General features: G+C 33.2%; 1 protein-coding gene across 1 annotated transcript; it reads right to left on the bottom strand.

Annotated features, from left to right (window-relative positions):
* Nucleotides 1-21,973: 21,973 nt before the first annotated feature.
* LOC104900389 (uncharacterized) lies at nt 21,974-26,747 on the bottom strand. The gene is made up of 5 exons (XM_019250940.3): nt 25,894-26,747; nt 24,361-24,513; nt 24,133-24,274; nt 23,066-23,307; nt 21,974-22,490 (listed from the first exon to the last, which is right to left on the bottom strand). The coding sequence occupies exons 1-5, from the start codon at nt 26,356-26,358 to the stop codon at nt 22,284-22,286; spliced, it is 1,209 nt and encodes a 402-aa protein (XP_019106485.1). The 5' UTR covers nt 26,359-26,747; the 3' UTR covers nt 21,974-22,283.
* Between the last annotated feature and the right edge of the window lie 301 nt (nt 26,748-27,048).

Below are 27,048 nucleotides of genomic sequence, written 5' to 3'. Positions count from 1 at the left end.
TCCGTAAGAATGACATATTTGAGAATGTCGTGAAACTCCAATCTATGAAGAAAGCTGATTTTTTTTTTTTTTTGGTTTGGAGTTTTTTTTTTTGTAATTGTGTTTGTGTTATGAAAATAATTATTTTGAGTTTAAATTTGAGTTGTCTATGCAATAAGAATGCCATGTATTTTTTTTTATTGTGTGTGGTATTATGTTTGGTAATAAGTTCTTGATTATGAATCTTTTTTATTGAATTTTTTTTATTGGCAAGTTTATGTAATTGAGCTTTTATATGAGTTGATTGGGTTTAATAAAGATTTGATTGATTTTTTTTGACAAGTTTATGTGTGGAAAATTCTAATATTTCTGTTGTGGAGGGGCAATTAAGTAAATTTTAAGGAGGACATTATTGCCCATCCCTTGCCTTATATAATAGAGATAAATTTGGAATAAATAAGTTGAATACAACGAACTCTAAAGAGGATGACAATAAGTATCAATTATAATAATTATATGTAGATTGATGTTATCGATGTTTTGTTATTGTTAATGTTTCTACTTTTATTTTATTATGGTACTAATCCTTTACAATTGTATGTATAAATTATTTTCATTTTTCTAATGTATGTAGACTCTTAATATATAAAAATGTACTTCTATAAATTTAAAATATCAAAACTTCATATTAATATAATAGAAATATTTTAAACCGAAGTTAGGAAGATTATATACGAGTTTGATGAAGAAAAAACAGTTACGAATGTAGAGATCAATGTGTTCATCTCTAAGCTATTGTCAACTTTCGATTAACATATTAATGTGATTGATCGGCACAAGCATGTCACACATTATCGTTTCAAGAAAGGAAATAACTATAGTACCAAATTGGCTAGCGAATCATAGCGTAGTACAATCTGAACACCTTATCATATTGTCAAGATTGAGTGGAAAAATTATAGATGAATACATAGTTTAATTTCTCTAAGACCTGTTTTTCTTAATTTTTTTTTCTTTCTCTCTAATTGAAACTAGCTAATTAAAACCTCATACTCATTCAGTAATCAATTAATCATAAGATAGCAAATGTTTTTTCTTTCTTAGGTTTTGGAACACATAAAGAGTAGATGGATGATGCATATTAAGAGTAGATAGTAGTATAACAATGTTTCTTTTTATAGTTAAAAAGAGTGAAATTGCGTCCTGAGGTAGAGTGAACTTTTAATAATTAAGATAATTGAATAATTATTTATAAATTGATCAAAATTATATAGAGGATAATTATTTATTTCGAAGAGAGTTCGAGTGGTATGACTACAAGTAATAAGGCCTCGTTTGGTTCACATGGGAAGTAATTTCCCATGGGAATTTACATTTCATGGGAAATTCTTTCCCATGTTAATTTCCTAGGAATTAGACAAAATTGTTTGGTTGCCACCATAGGAAATTGCATTTCCTAGGAAATTACTCACCAAGGGGGGCGTGGTGAGTGATTTCCCATGTTTCATGGGAAATTCTATTTCCCTTGGAATTTGTATTTCCTATGTTTCTCTCATTTCCCTCCAACCAAACACAACACCCATAATGTATTTCCTAGGAATTTGTATTTCCAAGGGAAATAGCTTCCAACCAAACAACACCTAAGTATAGTTTTGTTAATATATTCACACTTTGTTTTTCCTACCGACCCACGTTTTGTCGTGTGAAGTAATATTTTATTACTGAAGATTGGAATTTGTTATAAGTTACCGCGTTTGCTTCTAATTGGACTGACAAAAAAGTGAACCCCGTACTATGATATTCCTTCATTTGTTGATCTTTCCTACTTTTTACAAAAAAGGAGCAATATGCCAAAATTGATGTAGTAAAAAACTTATGTATGGAAAATTAGGAAGTGACAGCTGCTGTCTACTAGCTAGTATCAACAATTCAACCCATCAATGCTTTTGAAAGTGCTAATTTATTAATTAAATTTGAAAGATCCAACTTAGGGTCTGTTCTCTCCAGCTTATTTTCAGTTCAGTTCAATTCAATTCAGTTCAGATCAGTTCAGTTCAGTTCAGTTCAATTCAGTTCAGTTTAGTTCAATTTAGTTCGGTTCAGTTCAGCTCTTGACAATACTTTTACTCTCACATATCACTATTCATTTCAGTTCAGTTCAATTCAATTCAATTCAATTCAGTTCAGTTCAGATCAGTTCAGTTCAATTCAGTTCAGTTCAGTACAGTTCAGATCAGTTCAATTCAGTTCAACTGTTTTATGTCGAAGAGAACAGACCCTTAACATACAACATATAAATTATAGGCAATTATATATGATAATTAATGATATTCAACATGTGTATAGATAAATAGAATATTAATTCATGTAACAAATTGGTTAGCTAATACCCTAGGTCATTCATGACGGTCAATTTTGTGAGTGTCGTGTTTTTGATAGGCGAGTGTAAAATAATTCTTCTTAAAGATTTTATAGAAAACGAAGAACTTCATTTAATTTTGATGGTTTGTAATGACCTCTGGGCAGGGAGCTAGCCTAAGGCGACCGAAAAGATTTATTTTTACTGATAAAATTAAATATTGGACATATAGCCTTTTTTTTTTTTTACATTTTATTATTTCAATTTATTTTGGTTGACGATAGTTCATTCGAAAAAAATTCTTGTGCCATTATATTTAGAAACTTATAATGTAATTGTGCGTATTAATTACTTTAAACAAACGAACTTAAAATAACGATTGTTGTTTCATGACAGAAGACTCAATGTTTGTATTTACTCACTTACCCTTTTGTGATAACAAATAAAAGAAAATATATAGTTTATGTCAGATTATTCAATATCAAAACATTATCATATATAATCTTCTTGAATTGCAAATTTTGATGTGCATTCACAAATTATCAACTTTTAATATCTATAAATATATTATCAAATTGTATCACAGTACTAGTGCTCAAATACTTAGGTCCATAATATTCTTCAATGCTCCTAAATTCTCATCAAAACATTATCATATGTATATTTTTTATTTGAAATACTCCCTATGTTTCAAATTATAAGGTACGTATACTATTTTTATCCATGTTAAGAATTTAGTTAGTTTTAGCTAAATTTGCATAGGTATAAGAGCCGCACTGAACCTACGGGTTTGGGGAGCATTTTACATGACATTCATAAGTTAGTTAGTATGTGTAGGTAGATTTATTTTTCTTTTATAAAAAGGGAAGGAAATTGGGGTGGCACATATCCTTGCGAAATTAATTTGTAATTTCGAAGGGGTAAGAGTGTGGTTGGAGGAATATCCTCCGGAGGCACATGTAGCTGTAATGGCGGATTTATCTGCAAACTTTGATTAATAAAGGTTGTGTTTTTCTCGTCAAAAAAATAAGAATTGACATTAAATATTGTATTGATAATAGAAAATAATTTATAATCTTATCTTGATAGTATAAAGTTGTATTTAATTTTACATTAGTAATGTAAAATGCCTTATATTTTGAAACAAAAACTTTTAGCTAAAATGCCTTATAATTTGAAATAGAGGGAGTGATAGCTAACTGAACATTGCAAAAATAAAAAAGGAAATCATGCCATTTAAATTACTCATTCAAGTACAAGAGTGAACTTTTTTTTGAAATTAACATTAAGTCATTGATTCAAAGTCATACAATATCTACAATAGAAGTCAAAACTAAACAAATACATATCAAAATGAAATAAACACAATTCTAATATGACAAAACCACGATCGTTGAGTAGATCTAACACTTCTGAAAACCCTCATATTTCACATCGTTTTCTGATGCAGCCTTCTACAAGGGGGGTCTATCGATCTTTTGTAGTTTTGAAGTAGAACTGGATTCAATTCAAGTGATTGTAAACGAAGACCTGACATTTGTTGCAACTCTGCACAAATTTCGATCAATAAATCAACCTCTTGAATAACACAAAAATCCTAAAATAAAGTCTACAAATAATCACATGGAGAGAGATAAAACCCGATACATGGATAGAAAAACTCTCCATTAGAGAGAGACTGAAGATTATTAGAAACATAAATATAAAAACTAGTAATAAAAGGTGAAAAGGGCTTACCATCGCCCCAAAAGATAGCGGTAACCCCTAGGTTGAAAATTAGGATTGGGGGTTGCTAAATGCAACTTTCATTTACCATGTACAACCCATCTAAATTCCAAAATTACCCTTATTCACTCGCAACTCATTTCTCCCTCTTCCTCTCCTCTCTCATCACCCTCTTCCTCTTCGAAGATTTCTGGTTCACGAAATTTCACAAATTCGTTCATCACCATTATACCCCAAATTCGTTTCCAAGCTCTTCAATCTTTACGAAAATGTTGGAAAATTGATAAATTACTAGATCTTATACACATTTCGGGTTCAACATCAAGCGAATAAGTTTTTTGAATTTCGTCCAACTTTCTTTCAGAATTTCGAAGGGAATGCTAGTATTTCGTGCAAGGTGCACGAAACGGATCTAATTGTTTCATGCAGATTGCACGAAACAGAATCATCTATTTCGTGTAGTCCACGCGAAACAGAATCAATTGTTTCGTGTAATCTACACGAAACGGAATCATCTGTTTCGTGTAGTCTACATGAAACAGACATTTCGAAAAAAAAATTACAGCTTGAATCTGCGAAAAAAAAATCACAACCTGCATCATAATTACGAACAAAAATTCACAACTTACATCAGATTGAAATTCGATTGGGTCAAAATTATGGTCCATTGAATATCAAATTAAAATTTGTAGATCTCGATGAAGTTTTTTATATCTAACAGTTAGAGAGGAGGAGAGAATATTTTTAGAGAGAGAAAGGGATTTTTAGAAAGAATATGATAATATGGGTTTTTTGGGGTTTTTTTAAAGCTGCGTTAGTAAAGTGATGCTGCGTTTAGCAACCATGTTAGGATTTTGTGGGGAGAGAACAAGAGAAGAGAGAAAAAAGAGAGGAGATCACAGGAGCGTAATTTTCTTAATCAATTTAAAGACTAAATCTTCATAATGTCACTAGGTAGAAGAGTGAACTTCGCAAGGCAACGTGCAACTAGAACATAAATGAAAAAAGAATGAGATAGAAGTATGTTTTTTTATTCAAAAATATTAAAAGAGATAGTCTAATTTGAATATAAAAATAAATCTAATCACTAAATGGATTAAACTAATCACCGAAAGAAATTAAATTAGTCATATTGGACTAATTTTCTTTTTAATATTGACTTACTATTATCTAATTTTAATTTAAAAGTAAGATCTCTTACCAGACAAACTTTTTTTATTAGCCATTAGCCATATCACTCGTCAGCATTCTAAGAATATCCCCCCAAAAAATGTGCTTACAACACTTTCTTTTTGGGGTCCACAAAAATAAGAAAATAATAAATTTGTTACAGGTGGTGATTTGTTGCATTTTGGGAGTTACTCCTTCCTTGATTTTGCAATTCCAATTTGTTCTCACTTCTTAAAAATAATAGATATTCTTCGACTGAATAAGAAAGTTAGAATTTTTTATTGAAAGTTCTACTTATCATGAGTTTGTTACATGTAATATATCATTGGGGAAATTTGTGTTGTGTTATCATGGATGCAAATCAGAATATATAATACAAGAGTTCTAAAAATTAAAGAAATCCTAATCCATGAAGAATAAGAAAGCCTCATCCAAGAAGAATTTAGATGCCTAAGATATGACTAACTCAAGACTCCAAAACAAGAAAAACTGCTTAATGCACTATATTTCCTAATAAAACAACTTCCCCTATCTTATTGAGAAGTAAAACTTCCTATGATCATGTCAAATTGTTAACCAAATGAACTTATCTAGTTTTAACTTTTTAGAAAATTAGACTACCCATGAATTAAAATATCAAATCAAACAACATCAAACATTAGCCGTTAGCGGATATAAAAATTGTTCCAACTCAATCAGATAATTTATATTTATCTCTATTATATAAGGGAAGGGGGGAGCAATGGTGTCCTCTTTTGAAACGCCTATTTTGCCCCCTTCCCTTTCTAAATTACAAAAGGAATATCAAAATCAAAATCAAAATCAAAATAGACACTCAAAGAAAACTACCGAAAATAAATTTACAATACTCACTCACAAATCACTTAAAAGAAGAAACCTTACAAATCACCCATACAATTGAGAAAATCACATTATAAAAATCACGCAAATCACTCAAATAATCAGGTTACTTTATTAAAACTTAAAATTAACATACAAACTAAAACTAGCCAATAACCTAGAACGTCAACACATACAAAAACATTTACAAAAATTTACTTTCAAATCACTATTCTCAAGAACCATTCACAATTAATGGTGGGTCATGATAAAAAATAGAGGTGTATTTTGTAGTGAAATTACTTACAAACCTAAGGGGGCTTCAATTTAAAATATCAAAAATACAATTATAACAATCACTCACAAGTCAACTAAAATCATAAAATTGCATAATTTACGTTATGCAAATCACTAAAATGAGGAAACTTTACAAAAACTTAAAAATTCACTTACAAACTACAACCTATGAAAAAATTGACTTGAAATCAAAGTGTCTACTTTCTTTACAATTTATGAAGTATTGTACTTAATTCAAAAATCAACTAAAAAATTATAATATTAGAAATCATAAATAAATTCAATAAAATTTCTATTTTGTTCATAGAATTTAACTTTGAAAAGTAAAAAAAAAAAAAAAAAAAATAATGGTGAGAGATTTAAGTGACAGAAACTAACCAATCAAATTTTGCAATTAAAAACAATTATGCTTCGTACGTCTAATTAATGTTCAAATTTTGACTCTTATGCCGAAGAAAATCGAGTTTATGTTTTGAAAACAAAATTCAAGCACGCGTCGCGTGCAAAAAATTCTAGTATAATATGGTCCAACTCAACTCAATTTCGAATTTATCAGAGTCATCATGTAGAAGATAATATCAAGAATCATCCTAAATATGATCTCCTTGATTATAGCCTTGATATAATCTTCTTGATTGTAGCCTTGATATAATCTCCTTGATTATAGCCTAGATATAATTTCCTTGATTATAGCCTTGATATAATCTCCCTAATTGATATCTTTAATATGATCTATCTCTTTGATTATATATAGTCTTGAGACATTATCTTTTATTATAGAGTGCGTCTTGGTTCTAACATGTTACACCATAATTTATTGTTTAATATGCATAATGACATAAACTCCAACAAGAATGACATGTACTATACAAATAATGATATGAATCTCATGTCAGTATGATATCTGCTATAACATGTCATTTGAGTTCTTTTTAAAAAAACGGTGGTTAATTTGTGAAATGTTACACTATAAAATATGGTGTAACAATTACACCTAAGAATTTGTGTTGATTATAACAGTAGAGATGTATTATTTTTGTATTATTTATGTTAATTACCTACAACTATGTATAGAATATGAATATCCCTTAGTTAGGGTATCTTTGCATTTATCTTAGTTACCTTTGTAATGTATAATAGCAGCAAACTGCTCATGAATATAATTAAGCTTTCCCATAAAATCTATCACATCATTCACCCTAAAAAATGAGAAGGTTAGTTGTGTACTTTGTGTTTATATAATTGTCCACAGTCCAAGAGTATAAGATTCACTTAGAAAATCTAAGTACACAACTGACTACTAAACTTTGTTAAAAGTATCCAGTTTGAGTACTCAACTTTCAAATGTTTCAGTGTGGGTACTCAAACCAAACTTCGGTTACTTTTTCTGTTGACTCCAATTAAATAATTAAAAAAAATGCTTTTAAACATAATTTTTCATTTCTCTTCCTAAAAAAATTATATAATTTTTTCTATCTCCTCCCCCTCAAAATCAGATTCACCACTCCACCTCCTCCTCCCTTTCCTGAACTCGAACCTACTTCAGTCAGTCTAACTCAGCACCACCACCTAAAATTCTAACTCCCGAAATTTCGGTGCTCCAACAGTTTTAGCACCCAACTTGGTGTTCCACAACTTGGCAATGTCGTCAACAAGCACGAGATCAGAGTCCAAATAGACGACCCGTCGAACGTAGGGTTCGAGGATCATAGGGAGCTAGGGAGTGATTCAAGGACTGATCTAGAGCTTGACGAACTAAGTTGGAAATCAAGTGTCTTACAATGAAGTCATTTAATGTATACAAATTGAATTTCAGATGAGGGAAAGTGGACTTTATCAGGGTTTCGAGGTTTCGAGTTTCGTAAGAGCCTAAGAGGTAGCAAAATGGAAGAAGACAAATTTAGGGAAGGGAGAATGCTACAACTTGGAATGCACTGCGACAATAGGACCCTGGAGGTAAGCCACGTCTAGGGTAATCGCAATGCGGACCGGCGATGAAGGGTTACACATGTTCGACGATTGATCCTTCACAAATCTCCTTATGGAGTTCTCCGATCAACCACCAATACAATTAGAGGTGGGTATGGGCCAGGCCAGCATGCGATCCGGCTAGGTGGTCCGCTACATGGGCCTGTCACGGTCAAGAAATTTTATTTCAAGCCCGCACCGGCACAAGCTCGCCTAGATGGCCCGTGGGCCAAACTCTCATTTCCTTTGTTTTTTAAGCCTAAAATTGTCAAAAATCCAAAAAAAAGAACATAAAACACGGGTCAAGCCCGCAGGAGGCACGAGCCCGGGATATGGACAAAATCTGGAAATTTCAGGCCCGATCCCCCACTCACGGGCTCAGGCCCGATCCGCCATTTCCTCAAGCCTGCGAGGCGAGCCCGTGAACAGGCCCGACTCATGCCCAAGTCTAAATACAAGTATACAATCCTGCCATTGATGATCACCCAAGTTCACTCACATCGACTTCCCTTAATGACACTGTGCCATCGCAATCCCCGAAAAACAATGTTGTAGATGCGAATTCATTAGCCAATTCAATTGAAGTAGGTGACTGGAACTCGTCGCTGGTATTCGAGGTCTCACCGACAGATTGAAGGTGTGGTGGAGGAGGAGAGAGAAAGTAATTTGGAATAGTGGTGGTGGGAGGGGGGTGGATTTGGTGTTTACGGGGGATGAAAGAGAAATAGATATTAAATTTGTGCAAGAGTACTTTTTTTTATTATTTAATTAGAGTTAATTGAAAAAATAATAAAAATTTGGTTTTAGTACTCAAACTAAAACATTTGAAAATTGAGTATCCAAACTGAAAACTTGTAGTAAAGTTTAGTATTCAATTGTGTATTTAACTCTAGAAAATTAAGCAATACATGAATTAGATACGCTCTCACCAATCCATTTTGCTCTATAATAATATACGTCCTTTTCGTGCGTCCATCACTCCATCTCCCACATGAGTAAAGGTATTTTGAACTTTCCCTCATGCCTCAACAACCAAAAAAAAAAAATATTTGAACTTTTATTGATACATATACATAGTTACATACTACGCATGGATAACGTGACATTTGCTCAAGAATTTATCTTTTATTTTTATGATGATGTCCCCATTTTTTCCCCAAATTCTTGTAAATTAGCACGCAATATAAAATATTACAGGGTTTTCATTTCGTCATAGTAGGAAAATGGACGTTCCTAGTTTGCCTTGAGAAAGCGATGTATGACTTATTATGAGCCACCAGTTCTACTTGTGTTAACCAAAGTGCTTCCAACAATAAATCAATAATAATTGATCATAATCAGAAACAGTTCGTTGAGTGTAGTTCTTGACATATTTATAAACTAGCCTTACATATATGTCAGCGTGTGAAATCAAATAAAAAATTGAATTACATAATAATATGTACGATTATAAAGTTCAATATATATTATTTACTTAAAAAATCATTAGGAGAAGTTGTAATTATCTTTTGTTAATTGAGGTTATATTGTAAAAGAAGGTGGACTCCAAGTCATTCATTCTTCACTTATGTAATAGAGATAGTACGGTATCGATAATACGAGAATAAAATAAACTCAAAGTTAAGGTAAATAATTATGGAAAATAATATATGCAAGCCTGCATATATATGGCTATTCCTAATTCATCGTGCTACATTTCTAATAAAGTATCATTTTAATAAAGTATTTGTATCTCTTTACGTAATAGTGTATACGGATGATCCATGATTGTAAGTGAAAATTAAAGAGAATTAATTTTTAATAAAAGTATCATGTCAATAATGTCTATTATGATAAGGGTCCGATGACCGAAATCGGCACCCTATCAAATATTTTAGACCAAATCTAGTTAAAGTGGTTCGTAAAATTTGGATTAGACTAGTGTCGATCTAATCGAGTTGGGTCCAAGAGATAAGAAACCACATCAGAACCCAGTCTAGTCAACTTATCAATTTTTTCCCATAAGATACAATGAGAAAAAAATTATTAATACTTATTTTCTTTTCATCAAAATTTCACAACTCCTCACTTGGTAAAGTTTACTTTTGTAATCTTCTTTTTTCTTATTTCTCATATATCATCTTAACATAAAAATTTGTTATTTTACTATATTTGGTGCTGAGTACCAATTTTGGAGCAAGAATATCGCGGGTCTGGAGCACCAAGTCTGAGCGTAGACTTTGGTGAGTTTCGCTCCAGACTGCCGCTAATTTGTTGAAATGGAAAGGTGAGTCTGGGATTGAGTTTTGGTTTCCCAAACTCAATCTCAGACTTGCTTATGGGCCCCACAACTTATTTTCCTTTTTTTTTTGTCTTCCCTCAATGCAAACAACACTCATTTTGCTTCTAAAAAAAAGCAACGGTAACTTCAAATATTTTGCACAATAAAAATGAGCTGGTTTTGTATTTTAAAAATAAAAAAAATTATGTATGCAACTACTTCAAGTGTATTCAGTTTGTGTCCCATAATTATATAACATTAAAGTAATCCTAAAATCTTAAATTCATAATTACATAAATTGTAATTTTAATTATATAATAGTCGATTAATATTCGAACTGTATATTATTATCATAGTAAGTAATTAACATTGTAGAAAAAAAAACATAAAATAAATGTTATATAAAATAATATATTCAACTTTTGGTAGAGAGTCTGGAGTGAGTATGAGGGATAAAGTGTAAAACTGAAATGAGTCTGAAGAATAAAAAGTAGGTAAAAATTAGTGGAAAGCTGATGTGGCACAGTCTGAAGGAATTGGGTTTGGATTTGAGGGATAAACTCACCCTTAGAATTAAATCTATTAGGTATCAGTTCTAAGACTATCATAATCGGATCTAACTTTTGCATCCTGGAAACGATGTTACTAGTACTTGTTCCAGTGTCGAACCTGTTGAACCCTAGTTTTGATGATGACAAAGAAACAAAGATGCAAACTAAGTAGTGAACTAATGAGTTATTTAAGTGTATGATTTTTAAGGTATCAATGAAAGGAACTAAGAGAATACGAAGTCAAGGAAGAAGTCAAGAGAGGATTTCAAAGGCTAAGTAAAGCAGTTTCTATAAGTTGATACTGGAGCAAGCATTGGATCAAGAAGAATAAAAGCTAGGCGTTTTATTTTCTAGTTCCATTGTAAAGGAACGAACAAAGTAAGGGTGGTAAGGAACAGTGACAGTTTTATTTGAGAATGAGAGTTTGTTCCTTTCTAATGAACAAACTAAGTGACACTAAACGAATCTGTTAAAGGAACTTGGTTTATAAAAGGAACTAGACTTAGGCGTGCAAAAGTATAACGGTACAATTATGCAATTGAGTAAGTCATGCCTAAATAATAGGAAATTAGTTTTTATCTAATTGAAAATCAGTTTTAATAGAAAATCTTTTTAAGGAAAAGATTTTGTTTTTCGAAAAAATAAGAAAATAATTATCCGGTTTTATAAAGAGTTTGTTTAAAAGATAATATTTTCTTAAAGATTAAAAATTCAGTTTTAATAATAAATTTGTTTTTATGTCTAACTGATTTTCGGATAAAACTCAAGAAACTCCTAATCTTTAGGAGTTGTGGCTAAAATATATCCACGTTCAAAATGAGATCATGGGATCATGGGACATGATGAGAAACGTGTTCCTTAGGGGAAGGAACATCATGGGTTAATGGACTTAACATGAAATCGATTTTTACTCCCACGTTCTTTGTGATTGTCACTATAAATATTGAAGTCTAAATGAGTTCCAGAGTGTGTCTGACTAAGTAATTAAGTGAGTTTAACTAATTAAGTGTCAGTGCCTTCATTATCTCATAATAGCCATTTGTTCTTTGCTTTCTTACTCTAATTCCACTAAGCTTATTTCGATCAATTGTATTTTGGTTTTTGGGGTAAGGGAACTTTGAGTGAAGTTCTGTAAAGAGAGGCTTTGAGTAAAGCTTGTATGAGTGAGAAAACTTCGAGTGAAGTTGAGAGGAACTGCTGTTAAGGGAACAGTAGCTCAGGAACTTGAGTTTAGGAACTCAAGTTGTGGCTCGAGTTAGAATTAGGTTGTAACAAAGTTGTTTGGCCTAATTAGTGAAAGAGTTGAGTTTAAAATCCCTAGTGGTCGAGGTTGTTTCTTCTTGTTGGGCCCAATAAGTTTTTCCTCATAAAAATCCCTTGTGTTCCTCTAGCTTGTTTATTCGTTTAAGTTTAAATTTCCGCAAAAAGTTACGTTTATTTCTACACCTACAATTCACCCCCCTCTTGTAGTGTTCCTAGGGAAATAACAGAACCCATTACTACTGGTTCTGATTCAGATCTCTTCAAGTAAGTTCATATACGTCAAAATAAGTTAAATAGTACCCACATAGTTTAGTCATTTTTGTCATTCGTTTGTATTTTCTCGTTCATGTTTTCTTTTATTGAATGGAACTTATCCTTTCATTTGCACCCTAACAACAATAATGTCAAAACCCTATTATAAACATTTTGTTATTAGAACTGTTAACACTTCTTGGTCAAAATTCCAAAATTTCATTACCATTATTTAATACTCCATCCGACCCATAATATAGTGCCTACTTCATTTTTGGTGGGTCAAACTCAAAAATGTTTGACCGATTATTCTCATTTGTATATATTAAAAAGCATATTAATGTCGGATCTTGTTAGATTCGTTTCAATGTTTAGTTTCATAATATCAACTTTTTATATTTTTTATTAATACAGAATTGAAGATATTAAAGGTCAAATTTACGTCTTGAAGACCGTGTAAAAAAGAAACAAACACAATATTATGGAACAGAGGGAGTAGCAAATATGTGACGAATTAGACGATAGATGAATGAATCCATCTCACAAGCTACTTGAGGCACACTTTTAAAAAATCTTTAACTTAATTGGAACTCGACATGGATTAAGGGTTAATTAGGGGCCAAGTTAACCGAAGTAGTCCGGAGTTTGACTTGGCCACTTATCATCTGTTAATGCGATTGTTACCTTTTGCTACTTACCAAGATGGCAAGATTAAGACACTAATTTTTATTCAACGAGATGATTATAAGCCAATAGCCATTATAGAGAAATATGATGGTGAAAATTTTCAATGGAAATCGTGGTAGGTTGGGATTTTGGTCCAAATAGGAAGATCTAAAATAGTCAAATTTTAGTTCATGTAACGCCAAAAATATATATGGTCACAGCTCACAGACGAGATTCGTACCGACCAAACCGACGAATAATGTCACCATAAGCCCAATATTAACAAGTTAAAGGCCGAATCTACTGTAGGGCCAAAAGCCCTTGTCTATATAATTGACGAATTGTGTATGGATTATAGCCCTGTTCGGTGTAGTTTTTGAGGTAGTTTTTGGATCTGTTCGGTAAAAGTGGTTAATACGGTAACTGTTAACTGTATTAGTAGCTGTCCGTTATTGTACTAGCTATTAACTGTTAGATACTAGATGTTAGTGTTGACTGTAAAATTACTTCTATGATAAATTGTTGTTTAGCGTCCGATAAATCTAGTTGTTCGTTTATAACAAAGGTAAACTATATTCAATCTTGATAAGCTACTCCAAGTATACCTTCCCAAAAGCTGATATTTTTAACTTTTCTAAAACGGTCATTTAAGCACCGAAAGCTAGCTGAAAGTCTTAGACACTACTTTTTACCATTTTAATAGTTTTGACTTTGTCCAACACTGAAAGCTACTTCAAAAGATATTGTCGAACATACCCTAACGATCCGTTGGGTAGTCGTTAATAAATTGCGGTAATGAGAATGAATTTTAAGTGTAATTTTATTAGGGAAGCACCCTTAAAATTTCCATGAGGAGACATTTCTTCTACATGGACAAACAATCTCACCCCTAAGCTTGTGTTTTTGTCTCCAAGGGAAAGCAATTTTCATTACAACTCATTACCACCTACAAGGTGGTATTGGATGAGAATGAAAATTCAAAAATAAAAGTGGACACTTTAGGATAAATTAGCATTACCATGGGAATGGACAATGATATATTTCATAAATTTACACACAAATTCATCCCCTTTACCACCATTTATAACCATCTACCAAACGGGTCGTAAGTGTGTTGCTGCTACGGTGAGCTTTTCTTTTCTCTCTCTTCCTCTTTTTTATAAAAACACACGGTATGTTGAGCTAGTCTTGCGTGGATATGGTCCAATGTCCATACTAATATTATTGTGGACCAAAAGCTATCCATATGACATAGTGATTTTTTTTTTCATATGATAACCTTTTAAAATCTTAAGTTACACTAGTCTATTATTATCTAAAATAGTGACAATTTTTTTATATATACTAATCCCTTCTTACATTAGTTTATCAGAGTGAAATTTTCATTTTATAACATAATATTTCTCACATAGTCACCCTTTACAATCTATATCAACTCCTCTTTTATATATATTATTTAACATAGTGATCATTTTTCATAAATCATATGTAATAGCATTAAATCCATATTAATTTCATGTGAACCAAGTCTATCTATGTTTTTCACCTCCTAGTAAGAAAAAGGCCAATCTATAATTAATTTCATCAGTATTCCACGACGTATTATAAGTGTTGCAAATCATAGCAAAATGGCGAGGTTACGTTGTAAGAGAGCTACTAATCCATATTTAGGAAGTGTGACAACTGACAAAGCACAATGTAGAATATCCTAGAATCTCTCATGAGGCATCTGACGTTATTCTCTCATATTTCTACAACAATACGTGGAGATCATTAAACATGAAATCACATTTGGTAATTGGTCATATTTGGCATTTTTGGTGTTGACTAACAAGGTTGAGATACCATTAATAGCTAATGTAAATTATTTGAGCTTGAGATATAATTTCTTCTATTGTCAATTTCTGTAAGTACAAATGTACAATTGAACTTCTTTTGGGGCTTATCAATGGTTCAAACTCTTTCTCTAACTTTTTTGTCACTCATTTTCTTATAGAATATGCTAACTATTTTTCTTACACTTATTAATTGTCAAAATATCACATAAACATGCATCAATAAATAATTGTAATAGTTATATATGCATATCTTTTATTCGCTATCATAACAAATATGTACAATTTCTCTTTACTAATATATTTGAATTACGTATACACTTCAATCTTCATGTATATTGAGATAATTTTTATATGGTGAGTGATTATTTGCGAAGGCTTTTCAGATTACCACGGGGTTTAGAAAGAAGGCCCAAAAAAAAAAAACACATATACTATTTTGCATATCCACTGATTTGATTTATTATTTGTTACTTTTGATAATAAAATTCAAGTTGAAAAAAAAATTTAAATCTGAATTAAATGTTATGTTCACCTAAAGATAGGGGTGAAATTTCATTCCATAGTACCTAGTACCTAATTAGAGATGGAAATTTTCCCCATTTAGATTAGCAGTGATAACAAGCCGAGCTAAGTTCAAGTAAGTTCTTGAGTTTTTCGAGCTTATATTTTCAAGTTTAACTTGTAGCTAAAAATTACAAACAGTAATACACAATGATGTTACAAAAATTAATAATTTTTTTTATTACACATCAAAATAAAAGTGTAATAAATAATAAATTTCAAAAAATATTTCGAACCTTTTACTAGCCTTTCGAGTGAGAAACCTCTTATTAATTAGAAAAAAAAGAAAGAATGCATCTTGACCAAAATCGTTTCGGTTTAAATACAGACTAAGCGCCTTAAACTTGCCTATAAATATTGCAATTGTAAGGCGCCTTTAAACCTCACCCTATGCTCAAAAAAGAGGCAAAGCCCCCTAATAACCTTAAGTTGCTCAAACATCTCTCGACTGTAAAGTGCAAACTACCCCTTTCTGATTATGACTAGGTTTTCTGTGATCAACCTTCTCATTCTGAGGTTAGTAGCCCTTGTATAATAATTTAATAATTAAGCTTTTTAAGGTTTTGAATCAAACTTTTTTTTTGACAACGAGAAATGATACATTAAATTATTATTGATTCCTCAATATTAAATATTCATGAATCATCATATATGATATATGTAAGTTGTAACATCGACATACTCCAGTATGATGATAATATGTTACTTTTTTTATGTTTCTTTTATAAATAAACCATATCAATTGAGTAATAATAATCACATATTGCAATTGTATTAACACTAATTTGGGTGATATGTATTTCAAATTTTCAATTTAAATTTATAGTTTAGAACCTTATATATTAGGGTTGTATCATACTCATATTTTTTTTTACAATTACTCCCTCCGTCCCAAAATATAGTTCTTATTTTTCTTTTTTCACGGTAATTTATGCAAGTAGAATCTAAGAGGGATAATATTTTGTTTTGGTTATAATCCAGAAAAAGAAGAAATCGAAACCAATTGTTTAGGGCCCGTTCGGTATTATTGTGGTTTTCTGTTTTTTGATTTTTTTTTATTTTCAAAGTCATATGATATATGTCCTATAATGAATAAAAATCTAATCAAATTTATTAGGAACATGATGATTTTGAAAACTGACAACTAAAAAGTGAAAACTACTTTTTCTGATTTTCAGTTTTTGGTTTTTAGTTTTCAAAAAAACTGAAGACTGAAACCAAAAAATGATAATGAACGAGCCTTAGTTTCGCCATATTAATATTTAGTTCAGATTTTTTCTAATCTGGTCAATTTTTCTAGCTCTTAATATATTAATAGTAATCATATAAGTATATATATTTTGGAATATGAATGCAAATTTGTCTTTGATTAGATAAGTTAGTCTCTATTATTTGCAGCATTATGTAGATTTCATATACTAACAATAATTTGTTTAATGTTTAGCACCAAAATTAAATAATGATATTTTTTTTGTGGGTGCATGTAGTAGACGAACATATGCATCAGCTGCGATTAATAATAATACTATGAGAATCCTAACAACTTCAAGTTCTGCATTGATGAAGACGAGATTTGATTCCGAAACAAGTGAAAAAATAGCTGAAAAAGAAGAAGTTTATTGGATGAGAGATCCAACAACTGGAGACTGGATTCCAGAGACCCATTTTGATGAAGTTGATGTGGTGGAACTTAGACGAAAACTCCTCCTTAAGAAATGAAATAAGCATTCATGGAAGTATATATAATATACTTGGCTTTCAAAATATACGTCGGTGCATGTCACGTTTATAATAATTATGTGACCACGATAATCAATGAGTTTTATACTGTATCTATTAGTATCTGTTAAATAGCTCTCAGATTAACCAAGCTTGCTTGGTAGAGGTGATGAGAAACTTACTTTGTAACTTGGAGGTTACAAGTTAATAAATTTTATTGACCCAAACTCGATTTTACTCATTTAGGCTTGTGTTTTTTCGTAGAGTGAACTCACTTGAGAAGTTCGTGAGATGGCTAGACTCATTGGTACCACTAGATAATTTGATTAATTGGGGCCATATATATCTTTTCCAGCTTTGAACAAACCAAAATTTAAAAATTTCGTCAAACTGTCATAAGAAAACTCGAAATCAACAAATTTTATAAGATATCATCTTCATTTATAAAAGAAAATAAATGCATAGCAATAAAAAAATATAGTACAATATAAAAAATCACATATATGCTGTATGCATGAAAGAAACTATAATTACAAGTATACATTATTGCACATCATGCTCTCGAGTATATAATCTAATTGTTCAATATGAGCTGGAATTGATGTGAGAATATAATGAAGAAGAAGTATATAAAATCACATCGATCTTTTTGTGTCGTTCTTGGAACTAGGGATGCTTATCGAACGAGCCGAGCCCAAATAACATTGAGCTCGGCTCGAACTCGTTTAATTTTTCATGGGCTCGGCTCGGCTAATGAGCTCGATGAGCTTGGGCCGGGGGAGCCGAGCGCGGCTCGAGCTCGTGATTAGTTTTTGTTGCTCGAGCTCGTTTTCAGGTTCGATTAGGGGCTCGAGCTCGATTATAGGCTCGAGCTCGTGTGGGAATTTTATTTTGCGAAAAATCTGTATAAAGTGAGTTCAATGATTCTATCATCATTGATGATTTCAATATAAAATATTTTTTTAATATAAAATATTTTTTTAGTATAAAATAATAATCAAGTTGTTCACGAACTTTTCGATCAGAGCTTTGCTTAGCTTAGCTCGACTCATTTAAGTCTCGAGCCGAGTTACAACGAGCCGAGCTTTGACCGAGTTGAGCCTGAACTATTCGCGAGCTTGTCAGGCTCATTATCACCCCTACTTGGAACCGGTTTGGAAGGGTGGATTCATTAGGTTAGTTTTGGTGCTCTATGATGGTATCTTGTATTGTTCTTCAGATGTTAACTTCTAGCAAGTAGTCCACTCGAGGACTAAGAGTCTAAGACTCAAAAACGAACTATCCTCTTCGTTAAACATCCCAAATTTGACTTATCCAATCGTTGAGCACGTCCATTTTAAAACTTCACCTGAACCGGCTCAACTTTTCTATGCCAGACCACCTTAATATAGGCTAGTTTTTTTTAAGAGCAATAACAGGCTGATTTGTTGAGAAGGATAAGAGCTTTAATAATCATTGTTATAGGGTTAATAAGTCACTCTTCATCCAAATTCGAGAGATGAATTCTCATAATTTAAGGTTAATTAATTTAATTTCATACTTAAATTCCTTTTGTAGAAGACAACTTTTTATATTCTATTATGTGTGATAAAATATCATATCCCGTTAATTTTAAAGTTTTTATTTCAAACTCTTACATAAAGATGTCTCTTATTTGCACATGTTACTTAAGTAGGTAGTAGCTCAATCATTAAGTAGCTTAATTCACTAAGTTCTTACTTGCTAGCTAGCTTAACTCTGTAACCCAAATCCAACCAATTAGTTTAAGTTCTATGCTACTTCGAATACTTTCTCCGTTGCCACAATTTTTTTTAAATGACAATTTCAAAGTAAATGCAACAATTTCCTTCTTTCTATTTTTGCTTTGATTTTGTACCCCTAAAATTAACAAAGTGTCCTTATTGCAAACTAAAACACATATTATACTATCCAAATCAAATTAATTATAAACCTAATGAAAATTGATCTTTCTAAACATCAACTCTCCCTCTCTCCCCAATACCACCTTCATCCACAATCCACCACCATTTCTCTCCCCTCCATCCACCCATCACCTTTTTCTCGATCCTCAATCATTCTTTGTATCTCCTCCATCCTCTGTCACCATTTTTATCTCCTCCACCACCATCATCATCACCATTCTCACCTGCATCCGTCCTACGTCCTCTGCCACCCACCACCATCATCATCACCTTAGTCTGCATCTCTTCGATCTCCCGATCTCTCTCTCTGTCTCTCTCTTCGATCTCTTCTTCATCTCCCTCTCTTTCTATTCTCTCTCTCTTCGATCTCCTTCTTCCTCCCCCTCTCTTTCTATTCTCTCTCTTCGATCTCCTGCATCTCTTTCTCTTTCTTCGATCTCCTTCTATCATCTCCCTTTCTTTAACTCTCTTCACCATCACATCTTCCTCTCTTCTCTTTTTTTTTTTTTTTTTTTGATTTGAGGTTTCAAATTTCGATGGTTGAGGTTGTAGTTTGCGCGCGCCTTGTGGTGGTCAATGGCGGATCCAAAATTTTCAAATCGGGGGTACTGTGATTACTTGAATAAACTTTGGTCTCGATATTTAATGTCATAAAGATTACAATCCAAAACATTGTTCAATATTTAACGTTATAAATCTCAAAATATGAAAATAAATATGTAAAATTACACAAATTGTCGAAGATCGAGTTTGTTGTCCCTTTATATTTTTTGATCCATGTATCATTTTCTATACCCAATAAACAAATAAAGTAGCTCTGTTTGGCAATATTAACACTATCGTTTTAGCACCTAAAATATATTAACACCTTATCACTTAAGTAACTAAAATTCTTCTCCAAACAGAACCACTAATCATCATCTAATAAATAGTCCATTTGAAATCAAATTAATAACAAATAATAAGTAGTCTATATATTCAAATTAATAATCAAGAGAGTATGAGGGATTTGATGATCTAATTGGATGGTGATTCTATCCTTTTGATTTTGTGGGTGATAAATCATGATGAGCTAAGACATCATTAAACAAGATAAATTTATTGGCTTTACCTATATCTATGTGGCTTGCAATTACCTATATTTACGTAGCTTGCAATTATAGTGAAAAGCCCCAATTCTTCAATCTCTCTCTTCTTTCTCCCAGTTACAACCTAGGTTGCACATAGACGGATATGGGTACGGGTGCGGATTCGGGCACGGGGACAGAAAACGGCAAGATTTTGAAATTTTAGGAAAGGGTACGCGTATCCATACAAGATACGTATCGTATCGGGTACGGGTGCGGGTACGAGTACGTGACCTAGAAGAAGTACCCATGCTACACTTACAACTTGCAATTACTCAAGGAGATGAGCGGATCATCTTTCTCTATCTTCATCTCCCAGTTTTAGCTTCATCTCTTTTTTAAGTCTTCTTGTTCAGGTTTTATTTTCACAAAAAAAAAAATCACTTTGGGGGTACTATAGTACCCCGACGACCCCTCTACATCCACCAGTGATGGTGGTGTTTTTAGATTTTTTGGTGGATTTTGGTGGTGTTATTGGTCAAATTGAGAATTTGTGGTGGATTTCGGTGATGTTAGTGGTGAAATTGGTGTTTGGTGGTGGATTTTGGTGGTGGTGGTAGTGTTTTGATGGTGGTGGCATTTCGATGGTGTTGTTGGTGCCTCGGTGATGGTGGTGGTAGTCTCGGTGGTGGTGATGCCTCGATGGATTAGGTGGTGATAGTCTCGATGATGGTGGTGCCTTGGTGGACTAGGTGGTGGCGGCATTAGGTGGTGGTGCTTAATTAAACTAAACACTTGCTCTCACTTTTGTTAATCAATCCTTATGAAATTTTACCTAGAAGTCCGTATCAACCAAATTGTTGAATTTAATTGGAAATGAAGGAAGTATTATTTTTTGACTTGAAATAGTTCAAATTTTTCTTAACTATATACTCCCTCCGCTTTTATTTATTTGCTACATTCTTGTTTACACAAGAATTTAGAAGATGTCCGTTTCATTCTTTTTTGGTGTACTTTTTGACCCATTTAGCATTAAATAAGGTGGAAAAGGAAAAAAAGTAGTACTTTTTGGTGAAAGAAGAGAGGAAACAAATATAATATTATTACTTTTTGATGGGCTAAGTCTCCTAATAAGAAAATGTAGCAAATAAAAAAAACAACCCTTTTTGGAACATGTAGTAAATAAATAAAGTAGAGGGAGTAAGATTTAGTCTTTGGTAGTTTGCTTTAGTTTATTTCGATAAGATATTGTAAATAAGAAGTGAGATGAAACTACATGAGGTTAATTAATTTGGTTCATGCATATGTGCACGCTTGATAAACGGTTCAGACCAGGTTCAGGTTTATAGTATTGAGGGGGATTTAACCCATTTACAGATAAACTTGACCCATTTACCAGCTATAATCTTACGCAAACTGCGCTAAAGTACTCTGCTCTTGCCATTACTCACTCTCTCATTTTGAGCACGCAATAGGACACCAACTAGACACCTACAAATAACTCAATCTAGTGAGAGCATAGATCAAGGCAATCAGTTTCCAAGAGAATGCTAAGCAGTATAATCTGTATTCACATCTTACGAGACCATACATATAGCCGCACCACGCACGGCAAGAGTTCTCAGACACAAAACTTTGGGATTCTCATAATGTTTATTACACAAAGCATCAATTAGTGACCGGTAATTGAGAAGTACTTCCATTTCTTCTATTTTTCCTACATTTCAACCAAAAAATCAAAAATATAGAGCCCAATGTCTGGAATATCTGCAGCGCGACCCCACATATGACTAAGAAAGCAAACATAATCGCGCAGGACAATTGAGATCATCTAATCTAAGCATAACTACAAGTAAAGCTGAATGAGCTCGTCACTCACCACAGATGGTGTTAAAACACCTAGATCTGTAAATAGAAGAGTAAGATATTGTGGAGGTGTATAATCACGGGCAGATTTTTCAATCTCAACCTTGGATGGGACGGGCACACCAAAGTCAATAGGGCGCAAGGCAGGAGTCATGTCTTTCTGATCCAGAGGATAGAGGCGTGCAAACTGCAAGCGGAGCACCAACAATTAGTATCATCCATTTAAACGAATGAACCAATCACACCAAAATACTTGGGACAAAAAGACACTACCAAGTTTTCTAGGTTCATCAGACCATCACCAATGCAAATATTATCAAGTTTAGGTTTCAGACTCGGCGATCTCCAACCGCACAAACAATAATTTTCAAGTTCTAATTTAATTTTCTGCAACCAAGAACAGTTACAGAGCTTCTAGAAGAAAGATAATCAGAATGCTTTTGGGCAATAGTTGGAATATGGGAGTATGCGAGTATTGATCTGCAAAGAAAAAGGAATTCCTATTTTATAATTTATTTAATTTTTTTTAAAAAAAAGACAAGGATCCCTTTAAAATGCTTATCTAAAACCATGTACAGAGTACATCTTCAAAAATTTAAAGTAGCCTCTGTTACTGTGACTATCCAGATACTTAGGCACATCTATCCAACACTACAAAACAGACATGGATATTCAGCTATAGTCCAAGTATTACAGGAAAGCATCAAAAAGCGTTCCTTATCCACAGAGGAAAATAGTGAAGAGATGGAGAGAGAGATATACCTTGTAACTTTCAGCAGCAACATAAACTGGTTTATTCAAGCTGTGAGCAACCAATGCGATCTGGTAGGTTCCCATCATGTTAATAATGCCACCACTTTCAACCACCCCATCAGCCCCAACAAAAACCATGTCGACGTCATCCATGGAATATGCAACTGCTGAGTCAATCAGGAGTTTCACAGGAATATCGAGTTTCGCCATTTCATTTGAGAAACGCAATCCAGTCCTGTCAGGTCTTCCCTCTGTATATCAACCATATCAGATGTTAGAAAAATATATACGAAAGGAAACAAGATCAATAGAGCAACGTCAAGTCAATAACTAGAAATGCAACTATAAGAAAAGCCACAAAAACAGAAGCAAGAGAGACTCTTATCTTGAACATGAATCTATACCAGTTTTAAGTCAGCAAGCAATCATGATTCGAGGTCACAAATTTTAAGTGTACAAGTCCAGATAACAAACAGATCAAGCAAGAGATGTTCCATATATTAAATAAGTTTTCCATTCCCTCTTGCACTCATAAACTTCCCAGGTCTCACCTAGGGCCTACAATATGAACCAATACCCAAGCCTCTAAATAATAAGAAAGCATTACTAACATGAACTCATGAGCAGATTAAAACTGATATCACAATCTAACGTGGAGAACCTTATCCAATAGATAGGTTAGCTTAAATGAACAAAAAAATTCTAATCAAGATTGCCACAACTTAGTGTTTGCACGCATTCTCATGGAAAATAAAAATCTGAAACATGGGAAGATCCTAAATCTCCATAGCCGAAGCTCCCTTAGATTATTTCAGCAGTGGCAGACTGGCAATCTGGCAGAGCTTAGGATATCTACGTTGCATTAACAAGGAAAGTAGATGATAAGAACAAGGCAAATAACAAGAATCATTACTGTTTACAAGATCAATATTGACACATACTGACATGACGAACATGTTAGAAAAGTTTAATGTTCACGATATGCTAATGCAGCTTACATGTTTGACCAAAAATTCCACATTGACTTCTGCAAAAACAAGATGATCCTAAGAAGAGTGACATGAAGAGAAGAGAACCTGTACAGAGAACCCGAAACGACTTCTTATTTTGTGCAGCTGTTTTCAAAACCTCTAATACAACTCGAGAGAAACCATGAATCAGAATGGTGCATCCATCAAATATGAAATCTTGGCTGAGCATCGAGATGATTCTGCGTGCCTGCAACGTCAAAGTCAATTTTTTTCTCCTAGATTTGCTACCTCATGACCTAATAGAATCCTTTAGCTCACAGATAGCTAACTGACCTTGTATGATATCTCTCCAAACTTCTCCGCACGCTCAATCAAGCGAGACCTAGCTGAATTGAAGTCTTCATATTCTAAGGCTGAAGTTCTGGTCACATATCGCATGAAGAGATCACAAGCAGCAGTTAACGAGATGGACGTTGCATCCCATGACTGACAATTACGTGACAGGGAGCAGATTGAATCAGAAGAATGAAGAAATCTTTAAAAACCCAAATTTGTTAATATAGCTATAACAACAAATAAACCAACACAATAATATCAAAGTGCAAACCTACATCAACAAATTTTAGTGTAAGTAAATGAGACACCTCTACGAGACCTTTAACCAAAGGTCAATCATCAAAACAATCAGTTAGACAGAACATGAATCAAAACCACTTAAGCAAACAGTTATACCAGAATGATCTTGATCTCGCGCTAAATTTGAACAGAGAACAAATTATGGAAAAACCCTAACCCTTTGCCAACAAAACAAAAGAAGCATCTAAAGTTTTCACTTGCTCAATCACCATCCAACCATAATCATGCAAATGCCTTTCTCTTTTCAAATTTCAAGCAAAAATAAAGATATGTCATTCTTACAAATAGCAGGGGAGTAAATAAATATCATCTATCAGCATTTTCACTCCATGAAAAGTGAGTTCTTAAATGTCTCCTCTACCCAAACATTCCTTTACTCCAATCATAAATTCAAAGTATCCATCAAAATGACACTACGGCTCTGTTTGTTTTGGAGGAAACCATTTTCCTCATTTTCCGTTGTTTGGTTAGACAATGGATTTAAAAAAGAAAATTAAGTTGGAAAAGAGTTTTCCATCCTTTTGTAAGCACTTTCCTCCAAGATTTAAAGGAAAATCATTTTCCTCCACTCTCCCATCCCCAACATCTCCATTTTTCCCTTCTTAGCTTAATAATTTTCCATCAAACCACACAAATGAAAACTGACATTCATTTGCGTTTTCGAACGGAAAGTATTATTCATAGAAAACAATTATCCATCAAACCAAACAGACCCTACATATCAACATCACACCCTTGCACGCAACCATCAAAAAAAACACCTAGAGTTCGTTCGGTTCACCTCAAATTCCACTGGAATTTGGATTTCCTAAGAAGTACAAAATAGGATAGTTGTTTGGTATACAGGAAATAGGGAATTCATAGAAAATAGAATTTTCAAGGAAATGAAAATTCCTATAACGTGTAGGAAATTAATCACCAATCCCCCTTGGTGACTAAAAATTCCTATGTCAATTACAATTCATATGCTCAACCAAACACCCAAAACCACTTTCTAGGATATAGACAAGGGAAAATTCCCATAAAATAAGACTTTCCATGAGAATTAAGTTCCAACGGTAACCAAACAAGTTCCTAATGTTGCAACAAATATACACAATTCAAATACAATTCCATTACGGCCCGTTTGATAGGTGGTACTAATTTACTAAACAGCGATAATAGCAATGAATTCATACATAACCAACCAACCAACGGCCCGTTTCGTAGACGATAATAAAAATCCATTACCTTAAGAGAATCAGAAGCTTTCTTAAGCTCAATCTCAAGTTCCATCATAGTAGTAGCATTACTAGACCTAATCACAAACGCTAAAGCCCTAATTGCAGCAACTGCCTCAGCTAAATCAGGTTGTTTCCTCCACCGATTAAACTCATCAATCACACTCTCACCTTTCGCAACTCCGGCGAATTCTTCCTCAGTCGCCGGATTATCGCCGGAATCAACTCCGGCGACTGCAGCTTGGGCCTGTGCCAGCCAATCACTGGTAACAACGCCATGATGGGCCGCACGTGTTTGATAGTAGGCCGAAATTTTAGGGTTAGGGTTAGGGTTTTGGACGGAAATTTCCGACATTGATGGAGGTGGTGGAGGGTTTAAAACGTCGTCGTTTAAATGTAGTTGTTGTTGTTGACGGAGTAAGAGTTTTTCTTGCTCTTGGTTGTCCAGTATGAAAGAAGGAGATCTCCACCACATTTATATTTACTTCGCTTTTTCTTCTTTCAATATATTTTTGGAATTTTTGATGGCAAAGAAAAAAAGGGGAAAGATTCGAGATTCGTATGTGAAGATATTAGAAGGATATGAAAGAGGGGAAAATAGGAAATTAATTTTCCGGCAACGGTTTATCGGATTCGACTAGATGAGGAAATATGATTTGTGAAAATATTAGAATTTAAGTAATGGAAATGAGTAAATGAGTTGTTTTTTTAAGTGACCCACGGTTTGGTGTTTGAGCTTTGAGTCACTGGGGGCTGTAGAGTTTTGGGCCGTGAGATTGTAGGAAAATTATATTTCCTCAGTTTTATAATACCTCTGAGTTAAGATTAGCCCCGCTTAATTATGGGCGAGTTTTGGGCATATTTTTTGACCCGCGGCTTCGGCTCGAAACGGATCATTTTTTTGAAAGCTCGGCCCAGTCCATGATCACCTCTACTATTAGTAGTAATTATTTGATTTTTGTATTGTTTATATATAAATTTTGATTATTATTTTTTATTTATATGAAATAATATTTTTTTTTTTTGATTGGGAAATTAAGTCAGCCCAAGGGCTAACCCCTACCAAGGCTACTAGCCTTGTAGGAACTACCAACACATTGGCTGGTAAAGCATGCAAAGCATGCTAAGGAAATACCCCAACATAATGCTGGGGGTAAGGATCGAA

This window comes from Beta vulgaris, chromosome 7, assembly GCF_026745355.1.
Source record: "Beta vulgaris subsp. vulgaris cultivar EL10 chromosome 7, EL10.2, whole genome shotgun sequence".
Lineage (NCBI taxonomy): Eukaryota > Viridiplantae > Streptophyta > Magnoliopsida > Caryophyllales > Amaranthaceae > Beta > Beta vulgaris.
Note: the sequence above shows the minus strand (reverse complement) of the source record. Positions and strands in the feature narration are given on the sequence as shown.